Here is a 22,394-nt window from a genome sequence, read left to right as displayed (position 1 = left end):
AGGGAGCCTGTTACCTTTGACCCCAACACATCCTTTCACCCACTCAGTCGCTGCAGCAACACTCTCTGTGCTGGTGACGTCCAAAATGGTAGTTTTCAATCGATCAGTCGTGAGTCTCTCCAGCTCCTCTGCCCCCTTCTGGGTGAGACAGGCGGCCAGCACCCGCATACCCCGGGCATCCAGCTGCCTGGCAAGCGCTCTCCCAAAGCCGGAGTCACAGCCGGTGATGAAGACACATTTCTCTGTCAGGTTCTCCACAGTCTGTCTCTCCCGGTACCATCGGCGAAGGAAATAAAGCCCCAAGAGGGCAACCAGGTAGAGCCACATGGCTAAGGCCTGTGAAGAATGGTGATCAGGCAAATAGGTGGCTTTCACTTGCTGAGCATGGTCGTTTTTCCTCCTTATGAACAGCTTTCAGCGCTAACTGCCCTGTTAGTTAGGTGCATCCAGGTCACCCTGTGCTTTTGCTGCTGAGGTGGCAGTGAGGAAATATGGGCTGATTCCAAGCATGGCCCTAGAAGGCTGGCATAGCCTTCTTGTGTTGGGCAGAGTACATCCAGGCATGTTACAAGTGCTTCCAGAGAGGATGGGCTGCCAGGGTTGGTTGAACTGAGCAGCCTGCTTTCAGGTGGTTCCTCTAAGTATGTAGTAACATAAAGATGTGGTGCTTGTGTTTGCTCATTTTCAGGGCAGCTGAAGGCATTTTGCAGTCTGGGATACAACACCAAATTGTCAACTAGCAGAAGTAGCTATTCCTCCACCCACACACCCACACACACACGCACACTTCTCAACACACTGTGGCATTCTCATCACATCAATAAACACAAAGGCAAATATATATATGTAGAAAAATTTTCTGCCTCTAGTAAGGAGGAAGGCAGGAATGAGATAGCTGGGGATAGCTTGAGGTGCACGTCACTTGCTCTGATGCATGAACTGCTACCATTAGAGTCATGTTTCATAACACTTGGAAGCCTACACCGGGTAGGAGAAAACTCCACAGATCTGGGAATCTGGTGGCACTCAAGCAGAAGAGTGAGGACTAGAGACATGTGTAAAGTCTTGCTCGTTCTCTACATGTCAAATATGTCTCTTCCTGTTTCTGCTGAACAAGGAAGAAAGCAAGGATGAGAAAGCTAGCTGGTTGGCTGTTTGTGGGGGAATGCCCGTCCCCGAAGTTGCTAAGCTGTTGGCTGATTCTACAAGAGTAGAGCAAACTCTCCTGGGACGTCATAGCTGCTTCTGGGAGGAGTTACTACCCATTCTTCCTCTTTCTCATAGTGATAGGGAGCTAGCTTCAAAGCCTTTCCTTGGGCCAATCCTAATGGCATTATGTAATCATTGTCCTATCTGAACTCTGTCAACAATCTGTATACTTTCAACTATCTGTGAGCTTGTAAGGTTAATAAAACACAGTCCTCCTGGGGGCAGGGCAGTCTTATTCGAGGTTCTCTTCTTTGAGTCTCCCATCAGGAGCACTGCTGGCAGACATCTTTCTCTGTGTGTGGCTGACTTCTTTAACTTCTATTCTCTAAGACTATTTGCTATCCTAATTACTTGTGATCACAAAGCCCATTTCATGAACCTACAACCGTTGTAGCGAGAACATGGGTCGCTGGACCATTTTGTGCCTCATGACTGACTGACTGACTGAATGAATGAAACTGACTTATATTGAACCAAACAGTTGGCCCATCTAACCCAGTCTTGTGCATTCTGACATCGTTGCCTCTTCAAGGTTTCAGAAGCATTCTTTCTTAGCTATACTTGAAAATCCTTGGTATTTCCAGATGGTTGCCCGCCAAGTACTAACCAGGCCCAACTCTGCAGTAGCCAAAATCAGTATATGTTCAAGGTGGCGTTGTAGGACAAGCAAAAAAAGCATGCATTTTGTGAATTTTGGTAAATTCTTCAACACATGGCATGACATGAAATTATTCTCCACCTCTACTGACTATTCAATAGGTGTGTTTATTCCGAGCATGGAGTGGACCATGTTGTCTGTCTAATGACTAAGCAGATGTTAAAGAAGGGGGACGGGTAACAATTCAGGGCTTACTTCAGGGCCAATATCGTTAAATAATCAGTGGGAGAATGAAACCTAGACCTTTAAGAATTAAGAGCACTGAAAGCCATGGATCTGGATGGATGGATCTGTTTGTTTTGGTTTTTCCTGGGTTTATTTTTTAATATATTTTCAATGCTTTAAAAAAACGTCCAGTATATGAATGTGGGATATTTTGCTTCTGTAGCCATGATTCAAAATGTCAGAAAATGGTCCAATATTGCTGCACATTAGCATGTGCATGTTGCCAGCAGGAAAGGGGATGCCAGGCTTTACATAGGAAAGGCAGCCTGAATGTTGGCAACAGCAAAACATGATGGTGAGGAAAAGAAAACTTTGTCTTTTTCAGGAAAAAGGATGGAGAACCTTCTTCTGGGCAGAGAGGAAGGTATAGGGTAGGGAGTGAGATGAGGTTCATTGCCACTGTGGTATGCTCCATATCAAGGCAGGAAAAAAGCTGAGTGGAATATGTGTTTTTCTTCCTATTACCTGACATTTTCTTTGTCCTTTAGGCTAACCCCATTGTTACTGAGCCTCCTCCTCATGATCCATGGACTGTTGGTCGCCCACAGTTAAAAATGGAGTTCTCAGGAGACTTCCGGCTTGACGTCGTGACGATACATTCCAGGGAGACAGAGCTCTGCTCCCCGAGACTGCTTTTCAGCCTGCTAGGGAGCCCCAAGGGGCTTAAATCACCCCGGAGAGGTGATGAGTGAGGGGGAGATACCTGTAGATCACGAAGATAATGGCAATTGTCTTCGTTTGATCCAGGAAACTCCCCAAACCAGCAGGAGGAAAACAAACCGCTTGCATGCTAGCGGTTTGTCCAAGTCATCGGCTGCCAAAGAAAAACAGCACTAAGTTTTGGATATTTTACATCGTGCTATCAACCTGGGTGAGACTATTTTTCTTCTGCTTTTACTAACTCTATCAACATTCCTGACTCAAATAACTCCTTAAAAGAAAGAAAGATTCTAAACCGTCCCCTAGCTGGTGAAAGGAAGCGGCGATAGAAGAGAGGAGCGGTCCGCTGCTCTGAAGGGGAGGCTAAGAAGACACGGCAAGTCTATCCTATCGAACATTAATCTGTATTTGTTAGAAACTCTTCGAAAGCAATAGAGGGGAAATAACGGGTGTTTTTTTGGACCTAATATTGCAAATGGAGATCGGGAATCATCTTTCCAGGCATTAAAGAGTGGACGCAAACTCTGAAACTTTGTTGTGTCTAAACGTTGTCTAAACAGTGGAACTGGCGGTGAGCCCAGATGAAGAGCAACAGTTATCTCTTATGATGACCTTGGCTTAGCTAAAACTTTTAAAGCCTGTTTTTTTTTTCTGTCTTCCTTTTGGACCTGCAGCTTGGATTAATTACAGATGATTACAGACAATTAACTCTTGGATTACAAATAATAAACCTAATGGCTTTCAGATCGAGCTGGATTTACAATTAAAAACTCTAGATCATCTGGTCAGATTTGGATATATACGTCGAGAACGGGACAGTGGGAATAATCCTTGAAACTTTGTTATATCAAATTGTAAAATTGTAAAGCTAATAGTTTGCTTAGAATATAGAGCTGTGATGATCAGGTATTATTGATGACCATTGAATATAAGGTATTGCTGATATAATGATATATTGACAATATTTGAATACCTAAAGGGTGGAAAAGATAGTGTAGTAGATCAATAGAACTTTGGTGGGTTGGTCTGATATTTGGGGGAAAATATTCATAATGAGTCTACCAAATTTATTTAAAACTGTTAAAAAAAACAGCCTCTGCACCATCATCTGGGCCTCCCAGTCCAGTAAAGCAAAGGTCTATTGATACAATGTTATTTCAAGAAAAATTTCAGAAAGATCTACAAGCAACACTCCAAAAGATTCAAGATACAGTTGTATCGCACCAAGAGGAGACAAAGAAAAATCAAGAAGAAGCAAGAAGAAACCATGAAGAAGCCAAGCTGAATCAACAGAAACTGGAAGAGAAAATGGATAAAATCAATGAACAGATCGGGATGATGAATACGCAACTCCAAGATATTCAGCAAAATACTATAAAGAACCAACAAAGAATTGAAAAATTGGAAAATAAGGCAGAAGAAACAGAGAAGAGACTGGATGAACTGAAAAGAGAAAACCACAAACTTGTTCAGGCTAATAAAAATTTACAAGACTCAATTGCAGTGATGGAGATGGAAAGAGCCTCAAACATTCTTAGATTTCAAAACATACCAGAAGATAAACAGGAGGACTTACCAGAACTGATGGCAACCATTTTGGCAGAGGCACTGGGAATTGAAAAAGAAGAGTTGGAAAGTGAGATAGACCAAACATATAGATTAAATTCAAGCTATGCGAGAAAGAATAGAATACCACGTGAAGTACATGTAAAGTTTGTGAAAAGATTGACAAGAGATGAAATACTGCGAAGGGCCAGTGAAGAACCAATACAGTACCAACAAAAGGAAATTGTGGTATTGAAACAGATACCTTGGAGAATAAGAGAGGGGAGGAAACAATATCAATTTTTGACCACTAAGTTGATTAGAAAAGGAGTGAATTTCAGATGGCTGGTACCTGAAGGGATCCTGGTTAATTGGAACTCAAGAAGACACAGACAGACTTGACTCTATCCAAAAAGCAAGAGAATTCCTTGAAAGACATATAACCTTCTTTGAAGAAGCACAGGGACAAGATATAAATGAAGGAGAAAGTAGAAAGAAGAGAGAGAAAACACCAGAAGAGGAGAGTGAGCTAAGTGAAGAAGAGAGTCAGAAAAAGGATACTGAACAAGATTTGAACAAAAAACAAAGAGAAAAAAGAAACACTAGGGCAGTAAAACCTAAATACAAGTAAACAAGATGGAGAATGAAATTGGGATCTTCTCCGTGAACATTAACGGTTTGAACACACCAAGAAAAAGAAATCATGTTTTTTTCAAAACTACAAAAAACCAAAGCAGATATAATTTGTCTTCAAGAAACACACATCAAACAACAGCATTACAAATATCTGATCTACCCGAAGATTGGGAAGCTCTACTACTCAGCTGCACAACAAAAGAAAAGAGGAGTAGCTTTGTATGTGAAAGAAAAGTTAAACTCTAAACATATCTATTCTGATGAAGAAGGGAGAATCTTAATGGTAGAAATAACAATAAATAAAAAAAGGTCTTGATGATAGCAATATATGCACCTATTAGTAAACAAGAAAAATTTTATCGTAAGCTATACAAAACAATATTGGAAAAAGAATACTAAAACATCTGCATATTAGGTGACTTTAATGCAATTGTAGATGAGAGATTAGATTATAAAAATGGCAAAAAAGGGAAAAATGGAAGGAGAAGACTGCCAAATGTTTTCTTTCAGATGGCAGAAGAACTAGGGCTACAAGATATATGGAGAGAAACAAACACTAAAAGCTCTCAATTTACCTTCTATTCAAATAGACATAAATCCTGGTCAAGAATAGATATGATCTGGCTATCCTCAGAATTAAAAACTGAAATACAGGAAGTAGAAATAGAAACCAATATTTGGGCAGACCATAATCCAATGAAAATGTGGTGGAAAGGAGAGAGAAAAGAAAAGACAAGATGGACTTTAAATCAGGAAATTTTGAAGGATAAAGAATTTGTGGAAAGAACTAAAAAAGAAATGGAACTCTTCTTCAAAGAGAATAAAAAAGAGGAAACATCCCTGCAGACAATCTGGGACACAGTTAAAGCATACTTCAGAGGATTGGCCATATCATATATAGCCAAGAGGAATAAAAGGAAAAATCAACAACTTACAAAACTGAAAGAAGAACTCAAAAAACTGGAGCTAGAGCTACAAAAAGAACCACAGAAGAAAACTCTTAAAAACCAGATGGAGATAGTGAAACATAAATTAAACTTAAAGGAATCAGAAGAATTAGCTCAACAAGTCAAAAGAGCTAAACAAAATTTTTTCGAGAATGCCAACAAACCTGGAAGATGGCTATCCTATAGACTGAAAAAAGAAAAACAAAAAAGACTGACAACGACGCTACAAGATCAAAACGGAGACCTCCAATATAAAAAAGAGCAAATAAAAAAACTAAAGAATATTATGCTAATCTCTATGACACTCAAGAAGTTTCTCTTGAAAAGATAATACAATATATTAAAAAAGCAAATCTCCCTAAAGTACCAGAAAACATAAAAAATCTCCTAAATGAGAAAATAACAATGATGGAAGTAATGGAAGCAATTAAAAAACAAAAAAATGATAAGACTCCAGGACCAGACGGATTACCAGCGGAATTTTATAAATCCTTCCAAGATATAATAAGCTTACCAATAAAAGAGGTCTGCAATGAAGTCCTACTAGAAGCTAAAATACCCAAGACATGGCTAGAGGCATATATCACGTTAATACCAAAAGAAGATACGGACTCCACACATATAAAAATTTTTAGACCAATATCACTGTTGAATGTGGACTATAAAATCTTTGCAGTAATTATAGCGGAAAGATTGAAAAAGTTTTTAATGGAGTTCATCCACTCAGACCAAAACGGATTTTTGCCAAAAAGACAACTAAGGTATAACCTAAGGATAATTTTGGACATATTAGAATATTATGAGGTACATTCAGAGAAGCAAATGGCATTAATCTTCTTGGATGCCCAAAAAGCCTTTGATAATGTGAACTGGCAATTTATGATACAGCAAATAAAAGCTATGGATTTTGGCAAAAACTTTACAAATGTAATTGAGACAATCTACAATGAACAAATAGCTAAAGTAATTTTAAATGGTGAACTGACGGATAATATTAATATAAAAAGGCACAAGACAAGGATGTCCACTCTCTCCATTGCTATTTATATTAACTCTGCAGGTATTAAATAGGAATTAAATAGGAATGTGAGGAACGACCCAGAGATTAAAGGTACCAAAATAAAGGACGAGAGCTACAAACTACAAGCATTTGCAGACGACTTGGTGTTTATATTGGAAGACCCATTGGAAACAACATTGAGACTACTGGACAAAATTGATGAATTTGGGAAAGTAGCAGGATTGAAGATAAATAAAGAAAAAACTAAAGTTATAGTGAAAAACTTAACAGCCAAGCAAAAAAATCAACTCTCAAAGATGTCAGATTTTAAGTTAAGTACCTAGGAATATATTTAACTGCTAGATGTGCAACTATAAAAGAAGATAATTATATGAAACTATTTAACCAAATAAAAATAGATCTAGAAAAATGGAAAAACTTACAAATATCACTATTAGGAAGAACTGCAACAATCAAAATGAACATTTTGCCAAAGCTACTTTTCTTGTTCCAAACAGTGCCAGTGAAAATAGAGAAGAAATATTTTGACGATCTAAACAAAGTGATACTACAATATATTTTGCAAGGGAAGAAAGCCAGAATCAAACTAAAAATGCTCCAAGAATCCAAGGAAAACGGAGGATTTGGTTTACCGGACTGCACCTTATATAATAATAATAATAATAATAATAATAATAATAATAATAATTTATTGTCATTGTAAGTATATACACATACAACGAAATTCACAGACACCCAGAGACCAGACACATGCACACACATAAAATTCCCAAACACTCCCCACCCACTAAAAGTCCCCCACTAAAAATACAAACATCTACACCGCAGGCCAAGTTACACAGTCCAACTAATTATTCACTATTGGTGGTCTTTAAGCTCATTATTAATTGCAATTATAGCTCTGGGATAAAAACTATTGAGAAAACGTGTGGTCCGAGTCTTAATTGTTCTATATCTTCTGCCAGATGGTAACAGTTCAAAAAAGTTATAAGCAGGATGGGAAGAGTCTCTCAGGATGCTATGTGATTTCCTTAGACAGCGGGATGTGAAGATGTCATCCAGGGTTGGTAGCTGGAGCCCGATGATATTCTGGGCAATTTTAATGGTTCTCTGTAGAGCTTTTTTGTCCGCTACAGAGCTACTCCCAAACCATGCCAGAATGCCATAGGTTAGGACACTCTCAATGGTGCTACGATAGTATGACAGAAGCAAATGCTGAGATAAATTTAACTTGCCGAGCATTCTCAGGAAATACAGCCTCTTCTGTGCCTTCTTCATTAGCATGTTGGCATTTATAGTCCATGAGAGGTCCTCTGAGATGTAAGTACCCAGAAATTTAAAACTACCAACTCTCTCCACTTCCTCACCGTTTATGTACAGTGGTAAATGTACATATCTCTTCCTCCTAAAATCAATTATGAGTTCTTTAGTTTTTTTGATGTTAAGTGTGAGATGATTTTCTTTACACCAAAGTATCAACCTTTGTACTTCCTTTCTATAAGCAGACTCATTGTTCTTATTTATGAGCCCCACCACTGTCGTATCATCCGCAAATTTAATAATTGCATTGGTGTTATACAGTGGGGTGCAATCATGTGTGTACAGGGAATAGAGGAAGGGACTTAGCACGCAGCCCTGGGGAGCTCCTGTACTTAGTACCAGGGTAGAAGAATGGTGAGATCCCATCCTTACTGACTGTGGCCTATCTGTCAGAAAATCCTTTATCCACATGCAGATCTCCTGAGGTAATCCCAGGTTGATCATTTTAAAAAACAACCTATTTGGTAGAATGGTATTAAAAGCAGAGCTATAATCCACAAACAACAGCCTCGCATAAGTTCCCTGATGTTCTAAGTGGCTCAATACAGTATGGAGTACAATGGACACAGCATCATCAGTAGATCTATTTTTCCTGTATGCAAATTGCCATGGGTCCAAAGAAGGTGGAAGACTAGCCTTAATGTAATCCAGCACCAATCTCTCAAAACATTTCATAACAACAGATGTTAAAGCTACTGGTCTGTAATCATTGAGAGATACCACAGCTGACTGCTTGGGGACTGGCACTATAATAGATGTCTTCAGGCAAGTGGGGACTGAACACTGCAACAAGGATAGATTGAAAATATCCGTAAAAACTCCAGCTAATTCTGCAGCACAGCCCCTAATAACTCGTCCCATGATTCCATCTGGTCCAGCTGCCTTTCGAACATTAATATTCTGGAAAGCGCGTCTCACATCTGAAATCTGCAGTACTAGTGGCTGTCTGTTGATGGTAGATTCTAGTGATGTATTATAGACAGTAGGTGCTGGAATAATGGTTGTTCCTGTTTCCACCTCAAAACGGCTGAAAAATTGATTTAACTGCTCAGCCAAAAAATCACTGCTGCTACACAGACTGTTTTTGTTACTCTGACCAGTGATTTGTCTTAGGCCGTGCCACACTCGGCGAGTGTCAGAACTTTCAAGGTGTTGTTCAATTCTCTGGCTGTACATAGCTTTGGCATCCTTAATGCCCCTTTTCAGTTTAGCTCTAGCCTCTCTGTACTGTAGTTCATCACCAGAATGAAAAGCAGCATTTCTGGCTTTTAATAAAAGGCGCACTTCTCTATTTAGCCAAGGCTTGTTATTAGAAAACACTCGTACTTGTCTGGTAGTAGTAACAGCATTGATGCAGCTTTTGATATAAAACAGTACTGTTGAGGCATAAGTATCAACATTGTCCTCCTCAAACAGTGCCCAATCAGTGCTCCTAAAGCAATCTTGAAGTTGCTCAGATGCATCCACTGGCCACACTTGTATTTCTCTAATTGATGGTCTGATTCTTTTAACAAGAGGTCTGTATGATGGAATCAAAAAAAGAGATATATGATCTGACTGCCCCAAGCTAGGCAATGGCTTCGTCTTATATCCATGTATGATGTTACTATATACCTGATCCAAGGTATTTTCCCCTCTAGTGGGACAGTCCACATACTGATAAAAGTTAGGGAGGACGGTCTTTAAATTGGCTTGATTGAAATCACCTGCTACCACCAGCACTCCATCTGGGTAGGCCTGCTGCTGTTTGCTGATAGCAGTTAACAAACAACTCAAAGCTGTGGTTGTGTTAGCATCAGGAGGTATATATACTGCTGTTATTATAATAACATTAAACTCACGAGGCAGGTAAAAGGGGCGGCATTTCACTGCCAAATACTCCAAATCAGGAGAACAGTGAATGTCCAGTATTTTAACATCTGTGCTCCAATTATCGTTTGTGTAAACACAAACCCCTCCACCTCTGCTCTTCCCAGATTCAACAGATCTGTCTGCTCGATGTACTCTGCGTCCTTGTAGTTCAATTACCTCCCCTGGGATGGAAGAGTCAAGCCATGTCTCTGTAAAGATCATAACGCAACAGTCTCGAATATTTTTCTGTAGGGAGATAGTAAGTTCCAGCTCCTCAATCTTGTTGGGTAGAGATCTAACATTTGAGACAAAAAGACTTGGCAATGCAGGCTTGTGAGGATTTTTGCCTAACCTCACTCGTAGACCGGCCCTGCAACCTCTTTTCTGCTTGCGTTTTCTCCGTGCTCTTTTCTTCCTGACAGGGAGAGCAGGGGGAGTAACCCCCGGATATGCAGGCTGTCTTAAAAGCTCAGCTGGGATGTTGTAAGTTGAGACCGTCGATTCAAAGTTGTAACCTTCTCTGCCAATAGATAATAATTCTTGTCGACTGTAAATTACTTGTGCCTGAGCATGTAGAGTCCGTAATAAGGGCCGATCTCTGGAATGCCTAGCCGCTGCAAGTGCTTGCGCCGCCATCTTGACCAACTGTCAACAATCATCTGCTCTAACTTGGCTGAAAGAATGGATTAGCCTGAAAAACAAGAGACTTCTGTATTTAGAAGGACATGATTTACAGTTGGGTTGGCATGCCTTTTTATGGTATCAGAAAGCCAAATCTCATAGGTATTTTCAAAACCATTATATTAGAAACTCCCTGTATATAATATGGGAAAAAATAAAAATGAAAATGTACATGAAAATACCAGGATGGGTTTCACCCATAGAAGCATTTGTTCATCCCAACCTTCTGAACGTTAGAAAATTTTTGACTTATACAGATATTTTAGACAAAGATAGGCGATTAAAGCCAAAAAAAGACCTTATAGACCAGGGGTTAGATGCATCGTGGTAGCCTATAATGCAAATACAATCAAGGTATGAACGGGACCTAAAAATGTACAATTTTTATAAAGAACAGACAACTTTTGACCAAATAATGCTAACATCAGATGACAAATTAATTAGGAAAGTATATAAATACCTTCTAAATTGGAAAATGGAGGATGAACAGGTCAAAGAAACGATGGTTCAATGGGCAAAAAATTTTGGGTACAATATTGACTTAGAAAAATGGCAAGGGCTGTGGTCTAGAAACTATAAGATGACAATGGCAACATCTTATAAAGAGAATCTATATAAAATGTTTTATAGATGGCATTTACCTTCTGATAGATTAGCTAAGATGTACTCTAACAGGTCAAGTAAATGTTGGAAATGTCATAAAAAAAACTGGAACCTTTTAAATCAGTAAGTGCCACCCCTAGGCCCCACCCCCAGGCCATGTGCTCAGGAGGCAAAAAGAAAGCCCAGGGGGAAAAAAACTCAGGAAGGCATCCATGCAAACAGACCTGGCCTTCGCCCTCAGCCCAGCTTCCTAGGGAAAAGGGTCCAGCATCCTGGGACATGCTCTTTTAAATCAGTAAGTGCCACCCCTAGGCCCCACCCCCAGGCCATGTGCTCAGGAGGCAAAAAGAAAGCCCAGGGGAAAAAAAAACTCAGCAAGGCATCCATGCAAACAGACCTGGCCTTCGTAGCTATCAGTAGACGTCTGCAATATGAAAATAGGATTAATGCACCAATTTAGGGCAGAATCCAAAATCCCAGATAGGCTTGCTGTAGAAGGTTTGGATTAGGCCTAAGTCCCTTTTGCCAGCACAACTATCCTTCTGCCGGCCTAGCCCCCTGAGGCTGGCCTAACACTCTGTGCGGGTTGATCCACCATCTGATCAGTGGACAGAAGGGCCAAAAGGGGGAGGGGAAGTGGAGGAGAAAGGGAGGGGCAGGGGAGGAGCTGAGTTACACCAAGCTCAAACTCCTCACCCTTATGCTGGCAGAAGTCAGGCCAGGAAAAAAAATACTCCAAAGTAATTTCCAGCACATGGAACCCAATGGGAGCTTGCAAAATAATTAAGGCCCAATCCTCCCACCTCTCAGGGAGACACACTCAGCTGAGATTACGATACAGCACACCATCAACGGTATATATACCCCTCACTCAGATGTCAACATCCGGGCCAGGGGACTCTTTCTCTCTGGCTTTGCAACATACTGACTTTGGACTCACGAGGAGACACTTGAGTCATGGTGGTGGTGGCAGCTCACTATGGGAAATGGCACTTTGCAACACAAAACCCACTCCAAAGCGTGTAAGTTCTCTTCTCTAACATCTGTCTGCCTCGCATCCTGCCTCGTATCCTAACAGGTAGAGACTTCAACCCCCAGAAATCCTGACCAGCAGAGGTGGTGGTGAAGGCTTCTGGAAGTTGTAGTCCAAGAATATCTGGAGGCCCAAGGTTGGAGACCACTGTACTAACAGGTAGAGCCACTAATCTGTCCGCCTCGTGTCCTAAAAGGTAGAGCCATCCAGGAATGCAGCTGCAAGACACAAACACCCCGAAGCCTGTGGCTTCCAGCTTCTAGAAAAGAAAACCCAGGTAAATGAAGGGAGGAAAGCCATGAAATGTCAGTCTTGCCTTTCTCACGAGAGCACTTCTCACTAGCAACAAAGAAGACTTAACTTCTTCTCCTGCCTGTGTCTTCTAGGGCTGAAGTGAAGTTGTTGTTGAGGGTGGGCAGAATGCTACTCTAAGGGACCCAAATTTCCCTCCCAGACATTAACCAGGAGGCTGAGGGTGGGCAGGATTAGGGTTGGATGGATCCACGCAGCCCCCCAATCATGAGCCAGGAGGCAGAGGGAGTGGGTGGGAGCCAACCCGGCTGCCCAATCATGGGGGAAAGAGCCCAAGTGAAGTCCCTAAACATTACCCAACCAGAAAAGAAGACAGGAAGATGGACAGTGAAAGGTCAGACCCTGAGCTGTGTAGAGTTGTGTCAGAGGGACGAGAGCCCCCGTGATCCCTAACATGCCCAGCCTAGGAATGGTTGCCCAAAGTACAACTCTGCCCAGCTCTGGTTGCTATATTTGCCACTGATGACGAGTTAGAAGGGAGGGAAAAGGGAATAAGACGAGGCCCTGCCACGGAAGGAGTGTGGCATCGTGTGCAAGGAGGTAGCTAGGAGTAACGGGGTGGGTTTCTGCAAGAGAATCCTTGGGAAATGCTTGGGAATGTGAAAGACAGCTTTGCAGTTCCAAAAAAGTGGGGAGAGGGCACATCCTGCAGCAGCTTGCTTGCCTCGTGGCCCAAAGTAGGCATGGGCCACATTGTCTCGCAACTGTACCTCCTGTGGATCCGGGCCCTGGGATGTTTCCCTCGTCACATTCAAAACACACATGGGAAGTCATGGCTATAACAGCCCCCACATCTGGGGGGGATCTAGGGGGGCAAGTTATGTAGCACAGCACACACTAGTAAGGTCTTTGACACCTTTTCTGATTTGCGGAGCAGGCAACCCCCTACATGCTGCAAAAGACAGAAACACATTTTCCCCACCCCAAAGGATCACTCGCTCTGTCACCATTCTGGTTTTCCTGTGTGTACGGTGTCTGCAGGAATGGCCGGAGAGGATAGCCCCAATCAGCTGGAGTGGGGGAAACATAGCCCTCAGCATCTGTATGAGTCCTCTTTGTTCCCTCCCATTTGCCACACATTAAACTTACCCAGCCACCAACCTCGGGCGGCAGGCCAGCTCTCTGCCAAAGGAAGCAGACCAGATGCCTCCAGCACCTGGGCATCATGATCCGATCCAGGAATAGTGCCATTCACATAGGTGAAAGTTCCCTGGGCATTACCAGAGGCTGGGCTCCCCAAACCCCCTCCTCCGAAGGGGACCAAATGCTCTTCGCTTCAGGAAGATTCTCCCCAAAGGGGACAGAACAAGGATTCTGCTGGAGAAGCGTCGAGAAACCCATCAGTCAAAAAGACTGCGTTCGGCCAGAGGGCTTGTCAAGCGCATCACCACACCGTCGTTTGCCTGTCTTCAGAGAGACCCTTGCCTCCCTGGTGCCAGCAGTGGGGGAGTTCTAACGCATTTAAAACTCAGTCCCTCTCCCTGACTCAGAGATGCCTAGTTTTGGCACCAAGAAAGCTGCCACTCTAACCATCTTTCAGAAAACAGCAGAGGAAAGACCAGAGAGTCCCTGGGAGCAAAAAAGCAGTTTATTTTGAGCTCAAAAATCACAGAGAGTCACAAATGCATTTTGTGTGAATTCAAGTGTACCTACATGTTTAACTCACTTATAGCTAATAGCCACCTGTTCATATATTTTGAATGTCTTATTCACTTCACAGCTACAAAAAGAGTGGAGAGGAGAGAAAGAAGGCTCAGGCAATGAGAGAGCCATCCTGGCTGTGAAGAATGCTATCTATAGGCCTTGAAACTGGGGAGGAATTTTTTGGCTTCCCTTGGTGTGCTAATTAGGCACACCTGGTGACCTCCAGGAGCTACTCTTCCAGGAGTTACCAATTAGTTGGCTTCAGAAAGGACTGCACCTGATTGGTTGGAAAGGCTGCAGGCTCTGATGGAGGGAGATGGGATATAAGGCCAACCAGAGGAAATGGCAGTTCTGGGCAGCAGCTTTATTCTGGCTGGAACATGTCATCCAGCCTGCTGTTATGAGGAACTCTGCTTGAGCGCTGGAACCATGCTAATCTGTGGGGAGAGCTGAGAGGTAGGAAGCTATTATTGTTTTTGGTGGGAACAGCTCTAAGCTGCCTAAATCTCAGAATAGGTTTTGTCCTTAAGGTTGCTTTTGAGCCTGAATGTGCTTTTGCATCACCCTGGCTCAAAGTATGACTAAAGTGGCCAGTGCATCCTCTCTGTAAGAGGCTTCCCACTTCACTAATAGTGAACCTGGAAGAGTCTAGGAAAAAAAAACAATTAAGCTGGGTCAGCAGTTCCTTTCAACTGGTTTAGCTTTGATTGGTTACTCAGAGGAATGCATTTCCCCAGAACGGTGTTGACTTTGCTGTTAGTCTTTGAGTATTGATTGGGGGAAGACTTGTTCAGCTTCCTTCATTTCAGGTGGGCCCTTTTGATGGCCTTGCTTTTGCCTCCCATCCATTGGGGGCATTCCTAGCCGGTGCAATAAAAGGGCCTTTGACTCTCTCTGCATGCAAGGCTTAGTCTGAGCTGTAGGTGGCCGCAGAGCAGTTCTCTCTCTTTCTCTAGCCATGCCGTCCCTGGTTCTCAGGGTTGACCATGTCTTTCTCTCTGTCTGTCTTTCCTCTTCCAAGGTAGAGTGAGGTGTGGACAGGTCGCTTTTCCAGAGCTGCTGCCTATGGCAACTGGATGTGTCCCCCCCAAGGCGGATGCCAGGGCCCTTCTCTGCCCCACAGCCTCTTTCGGGAAGGGCCTGCAAGCCCCGCCCAGCGAAGGGAACGCCTCGTCCTCTGCTCTCTCGCCACCCAAATCGCCCTTGGAGGATTCTCCCGAAGGCCGGCGCTGCTCCACCCCAACGCAGAGCCCGAGTGCGTGGCCGAGCAACACTCCGGCATCCCCCGGCCTGGCGTGCTCTGGCGGAAGGGGCATCGGCAGCTGGCCAGGGGAGGCGAGGCAGGTAGGTCACTGCGCCTGGCGGGAGAGGATGGTGACCCGTTGGACCGAGGGCTGGGCTCCTGGCCCCAGTCAGTGCAGGTTCTTGTTATGTTACCCCAGTGTCAGAGCAGTCCCCAGTTTGCCAAAGACCAGGAGTGGGGAGGGGGGTGGAAGAAAATGCCAGCCCAGGGGCTGCCTTGTTGCCTGCCACCTCTTCCTGTCTGTCTCTCTTTTTCCACTCAAAGGTCCCAGCTTGCTTGGGGGGGGGGCGTTGGGGGCGGGAGTCACCCTTGTAGAGTCTCTTCTAAACTGATCATTTTCGCAGGGCTTTTTGATCTTAAATGTCTGGAGGGGATAAAACCCCTTCATCTAAGGTATGATAAGGAAAAGATTGCACAGTTTTTTACTGCTTTCCTTTTCAGTTTTAGGCTTTAAGAGGTACATTTTTCCCCATTTCATATTGTCCATAGGAAGCAATACATGAAGATATATGTTGTTATGTTAACGGTGTACTTATTGTTTTGCATGTTATCTCTTGTCAGCTGCTGCATTGTCATTTTGGTTTACTTGGTGTGCATTGTGTTTTCAGACTTTTGAAGTACGTCTGTGTGCCGATTGTTGAATGAGCATAATGAGTAGCAAGGAAGAAACATGGTAGAAATGGGATGCCAAACGCTATGATTGTCTGGTTGAAATGAAAACTCTCGACTGAAAACTGTTAAATAAGTCAGGTAAACCTTAGAAGGAAGTATTTTTCTTCTTCTTCATTTTAAAGAAACTTATTTAAGGCACGTAGAGATGTACAACTTTTTTTTTAAAAAACTTCTCTGCCTTGTTTTATTAATCCTCTGAGAAAGCAATGGAGGAGTGCAGACATATCAAATTAGCAGCCTATATATATATATATATATCAAATTGGGAGAGCAGGCTGAGGCAAAGAGGCAGTCACGAAAGCAGCAAAATCAGGGAGCTAGACCGGGTACAGATTGTATTTGTCCTAAGTGTGCAAGGGATTGTCACTCTCGAATTGGCCTCCTCAGCCACACTAGACGCTGTTCCAAGTCCTCCATACAGAGCACGATACCATAGTCTCTCGAGACTGAAGGATGCCTATGATATGATATATATATATATATATATCAGGGAAAGCAATCAAATAAAACAAAATCAGTAGTGGGGAAAGCATCATTAAAACAGTGGCAGAGATGCATTGTTTTTGCACAGTACCTCATTAAAAGCTAGTTGGAATTGGACTGTCTTCACAGTCTGTCCAGGAGCTATTAAGGGATGTGTATCGCAAGGCCTTTTCCGTGCATAGCAAACCAGATGTGCCTGCCAAATGCCTCTCTAAGAGTGCAAGCGACGTTTCAGGTTCAGAGAAAGGATGCATCTGAGCCTTCTTTACAGGGGAAGTGCTGGCCTCTGCTGCCAGTTTATGTACACAGGGACAGAGTGGAGGTACGGAGTTGAAGTGCTGTAGTAAGTCAAATACCTGTATTGCAAAGTGCTGCACGGGTGCAGGAGAATTAATTTTTGTAGTTCATCTTTCCAGCATTTCTGTGAATGCTGATTGTTTCCTTCCCTCTAATTTAACAATGTAAAATACTTTAATGTAAAGTATAAATTCTTGTTACAATTAGTTCCATAGAGATAATGAAACGTTAAAAAATAGAAGGTTTATGTCGGATTGGACAATGTTATGACATTGTAAATCCTTTTTTGAAAGTTCTCCATCTGATGTTGAAAACTGTAACGCAGTGGTTGAGAACATGGTTATGAATAGGTGAAACCTCGTGTTCATCCATGTAAGGATCAGAGACTAGGAGAGCGTACACGGCATCACTTAGGTTACTTCAGATTCAAAAACAAATAAAAGCAGAAGTTGAAAAGGGAGTGAGAGAGTGTCAGGAATTAAGATCAAAGCATACAGTTGATTCAGGATTGTCAAATGGCCAAAATAAACGTGCGATTTCCCACCTTTACACTATTCTCATCTGACAGTTTTTTCCTTGTGTAAAGAAGAAAGATCTTGTGTGCCAGATTTTAAATTTCTATTCTACATATCTCATTCTAATATTCTTGACTGATTTTTCATGGATGGAAATGTCAGGGTTCCAGTGCCTTCAGTGTGATTTTCTGCTTAGAGCTGTGTCGCCAAATGCAAACTCTAACTATGCAGGTGTGTTGACTTTAATGCTTCTGTGAACTTACAGCAGAAGTATTTCAGTCAGTGTTCTGACCATTGCAATTTTGTCTTCTTTTCTCCCTGCAGAACGTCAGAGATGTGCACTTTGCATTAGAAAGCACAGTGAGCCATCAAGTGCAAGCACGTGAACTCTTGGTTGAAAGAACTGGAGTGACTGTTTTATATGCCAAATGGCTTCTGCATCTGCTGAAACATCTCACGCGTGAGAGACATCCTAGACTATAGTGATCAAGAAACAAAGACTAAAGGTTTAGGTGATCACAGAAGAAAAAGCAATTAACTTTAGAGACAAGCAAGAAGTCAGTGGAGATGTAGATGTCCGCCAGCAGAATTCCTAGAGCGTCGCCCTGAGAATTCCCTTTTATCAAGCTTAACAAGCTTACAGATTGTTGACAGAATTCAGATGGGACACTAGTTACCTCATGGCCACTCAGGATAGGCCGGAGAAATCCTTTGAAGTTACGCACTAACTCTAAGGGAAAATAGGCAGAATGAGTGAGTCACAGATCCCCGTCAGGAGACGCTCTCACTATGCCAGGAGAGTGTACTCTGCACTGAAGAACAGACATCAGCTAGTGACCTGGAGGGGAGCGTTCCCACACTAGACCATATGGAAGTGCTATATTTGCCAAACCTGAACTTGAAACATAGTCCAGCCATTCTTTTTTCTTTCAACGTGTGGCCAACGACCATTGGCAAAACGAGGGGGAAATGCCTCCTTATGAGAGACTTGAGTTGGCACCCTTGATAGCAAAAGAAAAACAATAGAACACAGCTGGCATCAGGAAGGGATGTGTGTTGGGGAGGAAATGACCCGAGAGGGGAAAGACAGATGGTGTGGCAAGCACAGAATGACAGAACATCCTTGGGGGGTGGGGGAGAGAACCAAACTTGTGGGGCGGGGGGAGCAAATGGACAGGGCTTGGGTCATGGAGGGAATGACTGCAGAATGGGGGGTGAGGAACCATGCTCGTGGTGGCCGAAAAAATACGGGGGGGATAGACAGGGCTTGCGTCGAGGAGGGGAGGGGAGGGGGGAGGGAAGGGGGAGGGAAGGGGAGGGGGGAGGGGGGAGGGGGCAGAACTGCACCTGACGTGGGCAGGAAAAGGCCATGGGCTTTAGATGAGATGCGTCGAGGAGGGACTGACAAGAGAGAGGGGCGGGTGGGAGGGACCATGCTTGGGTTGGGCCAGAAAGGCAGGGTGGGGATAGAGGGGGCTTGGGGGGAGGAGAGAGAAGAGGGTTGAGGGTGAAGCGGGATTTGTGGTAGGCAGGGCACGCAGCGGGGAGCAGAGAGGGCATTGCGGGAGGGTTTGTGAAAGGAAAGGGGTGGTCCTGGGAGTGGAGAGGGATGGACAAGAGGGGTTTATTTGCATAATAGAGATGAATGAGAAGAAAGGAATGTTATTTTCTTGGGTATATAAGGGGAAAGAGAAACAGTCTTTTTATGGGTGTGTTTCTACCCATTTAATGCACGCTTCTGCTTAAAATAGTGTGCTGCATCCCAAATTTCAAATCAGCTGTTCCCAGAAGCTACAAACGACCCCATCAGAGTTGTTTTCTTCTCTCTACCCCAAGAGAGACTCTTAATAACTGACTGAATCCTCTTCAGGGAAGACCATGGAAAGCATTTCCTTGACATCCACCCAGGTAGGGGCCGAGAAATATGTCCCCTACCCCAGTATTAAAATTGACCCATCAGTGGCACTTCCTGAAATGAGACAATGCAAAGGCTGCTTATTTCCTTGGCTGATGGGAAGCGATAGCTTCTCCCGTGTTATTGTGAATTCAGCAGGCTTTCGTCTTCGACTTTTAGAGAGCGGTGCTGTTTTAAAGCTGAGACAGGAGAAATATTTCATGTACCCGTCTCGTGGGTGGGTGTTAAAATAATCCTGGTATTCAATTTTTTCAGGAAGGGAAGCATTGGCTTCTCTTCCTTTGGAGGGAAATAGGCAGGCTTGGCATCGTCTAGTGCTACAGCTGGCTGAAGTTCTAATCTTCAGGCAGGAGAGCTCCTTCTACCCGTCATTGGAGGGAGGGTGTCAAGGAGAGCACTTAAGCATTTGAGAATTGTTAGTTTCACTTCTGCTCCATGGTCATAGCAGGTTTGGCATCGTCGAATTTTGAAGAAGTGTTTTTTCAGGCAAGGTTTTGCATTGTTTAATTTTGGGGGAGTGGTGCGTCCTTAGGCGCCTTTCATCTTGGATTAGGCGACGTATTTCATCTACCCGTCTTGAGTGATTGGTTGTCAAGGAAATCCCTTCCGTGGGCTTTCCTGAACAGAAGGGGTGATTTCTCTTCTGTTCAAAGACAACATCAGGCTTGGCTTCGTCGTAATTGGGCGGGCTGGGTTCGTAGTGCGATTTTCGTTACGAAAAGGATTTCATTTACCCGTCCTGTGTGATTGGAGTTCTAGGAAATGACTTTCATGGCTTTCTTGAAGAGAAGAAGTAATTTCTCTTCTTGTTGAAGGAAACGATCAGTCTTTGCATTGTTTCACTTCTGTGGCGTGGTGCGTCCTTAGGCGCCTTTCGTCTTGGATTAGGCGACGTATTTTCTCTACCCGTCGTGAGTGATTGGTTGTCAAGGAAATCCCTTCCGTGGGCTTTCCTGAACAGAAGGGGTGATTTCTCTTCTGTTCAAAGACAACATCAGGCTTGGCTTCGTCGTAATTGGGGGGGCTGGGTTCGTAGTGCGATTTTCGTTACGAAAAGGATTTCATTTACCCGTCCTGTGTGATTGGAGTTCTAGGAAATGACTTTCATGGCTTTCTTGAAGAGAAGAAGTAATTTCTCTTCTTGTTGAAGGAAACGATCAGTCTTTGCATTGTTTCACTTCGGTGGCGTGGTGCGTCCTTAGGCGCCTTTCGTCTTGGATTAGGCGACGTATTTCCTCTACCCGTCTTGAGTGATTGGTTGTCAAGGAAATCCCTTCCGTGGGCTTTCCTGAACAGAAGGGGTGATTTGTCTTCTGTTCAAAGAGAACATGAGGCTTGGCTTCGTCGTAATGGGTGGGCTGGGTTCGTAGTGCGATTTTCATTACGAAAAGGATTTCCTTTACCCGTCCTGTGTGATTAGAGTTCTAGGATATGACTTTCATGGCTTTCTTGAAGAGAAGAAGTAATTTCTCTTCTTGTTGAAGGAAACGATCAGTCTTTGCATTGTTTCACTTCGGTGGTGTGGTGCGTCCTTAGGCGCCTTTCATCTTGGATTAGGCGACGTATTTCCTCTACCCGTCTTGAGTGATTGGTTGTCAAGGAAATCCCTTCCGTGGGCTTTCCTGAACAGAAGGGGTGATTTCTCTTCTGTTCAAAGACAACATCAGGCTTGGCTTCGTCGTAATTGGGGGGGACTGGGTTCGTAGTGCGATTTTCATTACGAAAAGGATTTCCTTTACCCGTCCTGTGTGATTGGAGTTCCAGGAAATGACTTTCATGGCTTTCTTGAAGAGAAGAAGTAATTTCTCTTCTGGTTGAAGGAAACGATCAGTCTTTCCATTGTTTCACTTCGGTGGTGTGGTGCGTCCTTAGGCGCCTTTCATCTTGGATTAGGCGACGTATTTTCTCTACCCGTCGTGAGTGATTGTTTGTCAAGGAAATCCCTTCCGTGGGCTTTCCTGAACAGAAGGGGTGATTTCTCTTCTGTTCAAAGACAACATCAGGCTTGGCTTCGTCGTAATTGGGGGGGCTGGGTTCGTAGTGCGATTTTCATTACGAAAAGGATTTCATTTACCCGTCCTGTGTGATTGGAGTTCTAGGAAATGACTTTCATGGCTTTCTTGAAGAGAAAAAGTAATTTCTCTTCTTGTTGAAGGAAACGATCAGTCTTTGCATTGTTTCACTTCGGTGGCGTGGTGCGTCCTTAGGCGCCTTTCGTCTTGGATTAGGCGACGTATTTCCTCTACCCGTCTTGAGTGATTGGTTGTCAAGGAAATCCCTTCCGTGGGCTTTCCTGAACAGAAGGGGTGATTTGTCTTCTGTTCAAAGACAACATGAGGCTTGGCTTCGTCGTAATGGGTGGGCTGGGTTCGTAGTGCGATTTTCATTACGAAAAGGATTTCCTTTACCCGTCCTGTGTGATTAGAGTTCTAGGAAATGACTTTCATGGCTTTCTTGAAGAGACAAAGTAATTTCTCTTCTGGTTGAAGGAAACGATCAGTCTTTGCATTGTTTCACTTCGGTGGCGTGGTGCGTCCTTAGGTGCCTTTCATCTTGGATTAGGTGACGTATTTCCTCTACCCGTCTTGAGTGATTGGTTGTCAAGGAAATCCCTTCCGTGGGCTTTCCTGAACAGAAGGGGTGATTTCTCTTCTGTTCAAAGACAACATCAGGCTTGGCTTCGTCGGAATGGGTGGGCTGGGTTCGTAGTGCGATTTTCATTACGAAAAGGATTTCCTTTACCCGTCCTGTGTGATTGGAGTTCTAGGAAATGACTTTCATGGCTTTCTTGAAGAGAAGAAGTAATTTCTCTTCTGGTTGAAGGAAACGATCAGTCTTTGCATTGTATCACTTCAGTGGCGTGG

General features: G+C 43.4%; 1 protein-coding gene and 1 long non-coding RNA gene across 3 annotated transcripts in view; one reads left to right on the top strand and one right to left on the bottom strand.

Moving 5' to 3' along the window:
• Positions 1–22,394, bottom strand: part of LOC140707468 (retinol dehydrogenase 7-like) — a 62,188-nt gene that overhangs the window by 16,565 nt on the left and 23,229 nt on the right. The window contains exon 2 of one of the 2 annotated variants that reach the window (XM_078394103.1): positions 15–336. In XM_078394103.1, coding sequence (XP_078250229.1) covers positions 15–327 — 313 coding nt within the window. In that variant the 5' untranslated portion in view covers positions 328–336. Of the gene's footprint in view, positions 1–14; positions 7,545–22,394 lie in introns of those variants that run through there. The other variant, XM_078394104.1, reaches the window with a different exon arrangement.
• Positions 15,315–18,865, top strand: LOC140704758 (uncharacterized). The gene is made up of 3 exons (XR_013545575.1): positions 15,315–15,689; positions 16,257–16,398; positions 17,940–18,865. It is a non-coding gene; the product is annotated as an uncharacterized LOC140704758 (long non-coding RNA).

Source organism: Pogona vitticeps, chromosome 5 (genome assembly GCF_051106095.1).
Source record: "Pogona vitticeps strain Pit_001003342236 chromosome 5, PviZW2.1, whole genome shotgun sequence".
Taxonomy (NCBI): Eukaryota; Metazoa; Chordata; class Lepidosauria; order Squamata; family Agamidae; genus Pogona; species Pogona vitticeps.
The sequence above is the reverse complement of the archived record's forward strand: the minus strand, read 5'-3'. Positions and strand labels throughout refer to the sequence as shown.